This window comes from Rutilus rutilus, assembly GCF_951802725.1.
Source record: "Rutilus rutilus genome assembly, chromosome: 20".
In the NCBI taxonomy this organism is placed as follows: Eukaryota; Metazoa; Chordata; class Actinopteri; order Cypriniformes; family Leuciscidae; genus Rutilus; species Rutilus rutilus.
This window is the reverse complement of record NC_140225.1, coordinates 18,165,750-18,172,239: the sequence shown is the minus strand read 5'-3', so window position 1 is coordinate 18,172,239 and position 6,490 is coordinate 18,165,750. Positions and strand designations below refer to the sequence as shown.

At 42.9% G+C, this 6,490-nt stretch overlaps 1 protein-coding gene across 1 annotated transcript; it reads left to right on the top strand.

Moving 5' to 3' along the window:
- The first annotated feature begins 952 nt into the window (after positions 1-952).
- On the top strand, positions 953-5,355 carry kcns3a (potassium voltage-gated channel, delayed-rectifier, subfamily S, member 3a). Its single transcript, XM_084390908.1, has 2 exons — positions 953-1,125; positions 2,206-5,355. Exon 2 carries the CDS (start codon positions 2,294-2,296, stop codon positions 3,800-3,802), a length of 1,509 nt encoding a protein of 502 aa, XP_084247034.1. The 5' UTR covers positions 953-1,125; positions 2,206-2,293; the 3' UTR covers positions 3,803-5,355.
- Positions 5,356-6,490: the final 1,135 nt, after the last annotated feature.

Below are 6,490 nucleotides of genomic sequence, written 5' to 3'. Positions count from 1 at the left end.
TACTCTTACTAATTTTAAAATATTTTTCTATGGCAGAAATTGTAAGAGTAGAATGCAAGTATGCGGTTTTGAATTAAAAGCACTGTCTCCTACCTGTTCTTCATCTTGTCGTATGTCACGCAATGCTGCCCTCTACAGTCAGTCCCGAGTTACGACGCTTCTGAGTTTTGGTGCTGAACATAAGTAACGACGTTGTACTGTATTGGACAATACTATTTTATTTTCCTTTCTTACTTGAGTTACCTAATTGGTGGTAGTGAGAGATTTAAAAATGCATGTTTTAAACAGCAATACTAAAGAGTCGTCTACATGTACTCGTGACGGCCTCTAGAGGGCATCATCTGTCAATTCTTCTGTGCACGTGCGACAGGTGCTGTGAGAGGGAGAACATAACCTGCTTCAGAGAGAAGTGAACGTGTTGACGAATCACTCGCTGCTTACATGGTCTAATTACTTGACACTCCTCAAACTAATTGCAATTTGTCTATGATCTTTTTGTGTTTGTGTGTTGAAATTATTTCTAAATCTCATTACACACTTGATGCTTACCAAAACAGCTAAATGACGATTGATTCTTTCCCCTCAAACTTTTCAGAATAGCTTTTCTTGACTTTTCTCCTAACGGACCTCAATTGTCTTTTTCCTTAAACTCGAGGGATCGTTAATCTCAGTCTTTCATTAGTTTTCTAATCCTTTAGCTGCCCTTCACGGGTGGTCGAAGTATCTGTCTCTGTAGCCTTGTTTTTTTATCCCTCCGTTCTCCCATTATTTTTCACTCTTATCATCGTCCCTCCCGTTTCACCTCTAATGCATAAGGGGAAAAGCCGCACCGTGGAGCTTGAGAGGCGCGTCCTCAAACGCAAAGCGCAAGCGCGCTGCGCGCACTAGTTGCCACGGGCCAGTGACGCACGGACGCGCAGCTGCCCCGAGGCACCTCGAGTGCATTAGTGGCACACTATGTGCCAACTGTCCCACCCGACACAGTCCGCTGCGGGACATGGGGCAAATACTGCGTACGAGCGCACACCGGACACAGCTTGACCAAGGAAGGCGCTGGAGGATGGCAATATCCACACCAAACGTCTTTGCAGTCCACTGATACCATCAGAAAATAAAGAAAAAGAGGTAAAATGTGATGTTTGCTTCACTGTAGTTTGGCTTACGCAGTGTTGTTTTTAAACTTGGTGCTGGAGTTCGAACGACTTCTACATCGTGCTGTTTTCAAGAAACTTCTTAACAATTATCCACATATGTCAGTCAGAAATTTGGTGTTGTACCCAAATTTAACAGTTAAATGTTTTTAGGTCTAGTGTGTGAATGCTGTTTTTCTGTTGCAACCAAATATTCTTTACGTTTTATGTAGTGCAAATTGAAATTAATACTGTACACGTGAGGTTCAAAAGTCTGAACCAACTTGAAAATCTAGAGTTCAAATCATTTAAAATTAGGAATAAAATGTAAAAATAAATAAATAAAACAATGAAATGTTATGACATTAAATGAAGAAGAAATATTGAAGTGTCTGCCTTTATGTCATCAAGTATTTGTACAAAGGGTCAGAAGTTCTTGTGGAGCTCATGCAGAGCAAGTGCTGCTGTCAATAAAGCAGAAGAGTGACAAACCAAATACTTTTTTGAAAATCATTTCACTTGTCTCTAAAATTTGTTTGCTGCTGTTTTCCAAAAAAAAAAAAAAAAATTCAACTTTTCACTCAAAGTGATGTTTTAAAATAGTTTTTGCTAGTGGTCTCACATTTAAACCATATACTGTAAATGTTTCAAAATAATTTCAAAATAATAATTTCCATTTTACAAACCTTAGAAAAGCACTGCATGTCGGGACGGTCAAGCATTCAATGAATGTCCTGAATTTCTGACGTGATTTTACTGAAGTGCCCAGCAGTATTGCTAGGAGAAAAAGTCAGTGATAGTGTTAAAATGCTCATAATGATCACTGAGGATTTGTTTACGACACTGTAGAGAATCAATATCCATTAGCAGCTATAAAGGCTGATTTGGGCCCCAGAATGCTTTTATCCCATCACATTTGTTACAGTTAGAAGCAGTCAGTCTGTTTCTCTGTCTGCGTGTCTGATTAAGTTTTTGTCTTGTCATACAGTTGGGTACAGTACAGTAAACTGGCGAGTAGTACTGAAGTTTTCTTCTTAAAGTGCTAATCAGACATTTCTTTTCCTCCACTATATAGGCATGGATCCATAGCTGATCACTCTTAGCCTCTCCAAACCTGCTAAGCCCAACAGTCCCACTTACTCCTTCATGTACTGGCATTCATCATGCTGTATGGGCAGGTCCTGCACCGCCGAGGGCCAGAGGAGAGCTTCATCAACCTCAATGTTGGCGGCTTTAAGCAGCAAGTGGAACGGGTGGTCCTCCAACGCTTCCCCCACACGCGGCTGGCCCGATTGCTCTACTGCAGCTCAGAGGCCGCTATTCTCCAGCTTTGCGACGACTACGCCGCGGCCGACCGCGAGTATTATTTCGATCGCAATCCATCTTTTTTCCGCTATGTGTTGAACTTCTACCATACTGGAAAGATCCACCTGATGGAACAACTGTGTGTGTTTAGTTTTAGCCAGGAGTTGGAATACTGGGGCATCAAGGAGCTTCACCTGGACACTTGCTGCAGCAACAGATTTCAAGAACAGAAAGAATGCGCAGGAGATCACGACTGGGGAAATGATGATGACCCACCGAACCAGCTGCAGGACAGCTTAGACTCGTCCATGGAGGAGCTATCAGGATATGACAAAGACCTGGAAAAGTTCGAGGGCACCTGGTGCTCTGAGAACCGCAAAGAACTCTGGCTGCGACTGGAAAACCCTGGATATTCGTGTTCTGCAAAAATAATAGCAGTGTTTTCACTGAGTGTGGTACTGATGAGTATTGCCGCCATGTGCGTTCATAGCATGCCTGAGTTCAACGAGAAGGACGATAATGAGAAAGAGGTGGAGGACCCAGTGTTGGCTGCGTTCGAGACCTTTTGTGTCCTCTGGTTCTCCATCGAATTCATCCTACGATTAGCTGTCACGCCATGTTTGCGCAAATTCCTGTGCAATGCGCTAAACATCATTGACTTTGCCTCTATTGTTCCGTTTTACGCCACGCTGGCCTTCGAAACCGTCGATGCTGAGGAAAGCGCGGAGCTTGAGAACGTGGGAAGGGTCGTGCAGATCCTGCGCCTCATGCGAATCTTTCGCATCCTCAAACTGGCGAGGCATTCGGTTGGGTTGCGTTCGCTGGGGGCGACTCTCCGTCACAGCTACAACGAGGTCGGACTCCTCATCCTCTTTCTCTCTGTGGGAATCTCTATTTTCTCAGTGTTAATCTATTTTGTGGAGAAAGAGGATGAGGAGTCAGAAATACAGACCATACCGGTGGGCTGGTGGTGGGCGACAATCAGCATGACCACGGTGGGATATGGCGACACGTATCCTGTAACGCTGGCTGGGAAACTTGTCGCCACCTTGTGCATCATCTGTGGCCTGCTTGTAGTCGCCCTTCCTATCTCCATCATCTTCAACAAGTTCTCCAAGTACTATCAGAGACAGAAAGCCCTGGTGGAGTCCGACCAGCTCCAGTCAGAGGATGAAAAACAGCCACATCCCAGCATGCCTTTTCTTCATATAGGAGACCTCTACGGCCAAAAGATGAATTCTCTGGCAGACAGTGCATCCTCCAGGAGTAGCGTTGGGAGCGAGGGAGACGCCACTGATGCTTCAAGTATTCAAGATGTTGATTTTGTCTGCCCTGCTAGGATGCCACAGGCCAACAAAGCAACATAAACGGCAATATGCACAACCTCAAATGAATGGAGCGAGAAGAAACTTAGGGCATTTTCACACATATAGATCGTTTGTTTTGTTCCGAAACAGGGACTTAATTTGTTACAATGTTGCATTTTCTTCTTGGTCCAGTTTGCTTTCACAAGGCAACATTTGAAGCGTAACAAAATTTGTTCGCGCAAGTCACATGCGAGTAAAACTGTCCTCTTATTGGTCAGCGTTTCCTCTGTGACATCCACGTGATTTCCCCCCCCCCAAACCAGTTCAGCAGAAAATCCGCCCTACAAATGATTCTAAAGATTTAATTGGTCATGTCAATCACTGTACTGATTGCCTAAACCAAACACTGATCCCTTAACCTTCCCGTCACTGTAACCTCAAACAATGAAATTAGCAGCTGGGCGGGATTCCCGCTGAACTGGTTTGGGGAAAAAAATCATGCGCATCATCCATTAAGATAATTGAGAAGTTCACTCCATGAGCTTATTGTGGCTATATTTGTAACTGTCGAGACACACGCAAACACTATAGGAATGTAGCCGTCGTTAAATTATATACTACAATTGTATTAATACTGCAGAAAATTCAAACGCGCTCTCTCTGGATCTCCCAGCGTTGTCTAGAGGTTAACTGTGTCAAGACACAGTGACACACGCAAACACTATATGTTATATTGCAACTAGAGCAGGAATCTAGGGACAGCATTCTCGCACGGAGAAACGCATTCACACAACATTTTAAGAGGAACAGGTGCTCTTTTGGTTTTCAACTGCAATAACTAATGTCCTCACTCACAGAATCAGCCACTACTGCTATTTATATAGCATTGGTACGTTGGGTCGGATTGCTTTCACACCTCAAGCGAACCGCCCCAGAGTTCGCAATCGTTTGCAATCGGGCCGAGACCACCTCGTTCAGGCTTTCTCGGAGCGATTGTTTTGGTGGGCATCCGAGTGCGATTGCCGTGTTCACATATGCCTAAATGAACTGAACCAAGGGAGAAAACGCACCAGGTTCCGAAACAAAAACTCAGGTGTGAAAGCACCCTTACTCTGACAGATCTGCACCATGTCGAGAAGAACTCTAAGACTCAAGGCTCTCATTTCTTACTGGGTAACTCCTGGACCTTCTATCAACAGCACTTTTTCTCTTTAGTTCTCAGGGTGAAAACTTCTCAAGCTTTCAATTATTTATGGATCAGAACCTGTAATGGAAGCTATCTTAACAACAGCTCAGTGCTAACAGTAACATTGATGCTCTGTATACCCAATTAATAGCACTGACAGGTGTTTTTTATCCTTTGGGCAAGCTGTTCATTTAATTACAAGTCCTTTTGCAGTGCCTGTGGGAGAAGAACTATGCTTAAATGTTTTATAGGCAGTGACAGCATCTAAAATGCTGGACTTCAGATGGCATGTTGGTGTACACCATTCTCCCTTATGTGTCCATCAGAGAGGGGAGGACGGATAGATTGCATGCATATTTCAACAAGAGAGTGGAGAGAAGAAAGCCGGGAAGAGATGTTACAGTTGAATAAAGTGTTGATGTAAAGCATATTTGAGTCCCTTTGCTTCATTCTGAAATCACTGCATAGATAGCTGAAAGATCTTAAAGGGATAGTTCACCGAAAAATGAAAATTGTTATTTTTTACACTGCCTCATGTCGTAGTGCACTATTCTCAGAAGAATGAAAACAGACGGTACATTTTTTACATCACCATTCTTTAAAAATGTTCCCTCAAGTGAAGGATTCATTTGAGAACCTCTGCATAATTGATTTCAGTGTTGAACCCTGATTTGTGAATGAATATAGAAATCGAACAAATTACATATTCTCGACTCTCGAGATCAACTCAATGACTCAGGCCGGCAAGAAAATTCCTCAAAATATCTTTTGTCTTTTTTTTTTCCATAGAGGAAAGAAAGTCATGTGGCTTTGGAATGATGAGGGTGAGTAAATGATGACAAAATCTTAATTTTTGGGTCAACTCTCCTTTATTCTTTTTCAAGTGCTTCTTCACAGTCGGGTTTCTCACATTATATTATGTCTATTGAGTATCAATAATCCCTTATGAGCATCAAGTTCACCTATCCTCTGTCCTCTGCACGGAGGGAACACGTTCTCTCTCTAATTTGCTGTCTCTCATTTTTTAGGTGACTTATGTCAGTAGGCTGTATTTGCAGCAGGAAAAGAGGTCCAAATGTTAGGGCTGTCTGCCATGGGGTGGATGTATTACTGCTGAAACGGCATCCGTTTGGCAAGTGGCTTTAACTTGGATAGATCGGCCTCTGTTTGAGACGTGCCCATTGATCAATGTGTCACGCTTGTGTGCTCAAGTGTTTAAGGGCAGACCTGAATGCCTCATGACTTACACGAATGGTGCGGCTGACCCTTTTCAGCTTCAGCAATTTTGGTGACGTTTCAAGGGGACTATGAATATAAAAAAATCTCCTTCATTACACTTCTCATACAAATACAAATGCTTACATTGGTAGTGATTGTACAATCAGAGTGCTTGAAAAATGCTTGAGAGAAAGCTGGTTATAGAGAGAAAGGAAACAGTTTAAAGAAATTATTTCCTTTCAGTAATTGATTATATGTAATGTACTGTGGCAGGGTGGCTTCATTCCCTCCTCTTTGCTAGAAATATGAGGCCACCACAAAGAGTCACATTTCTTGTTCAAAGC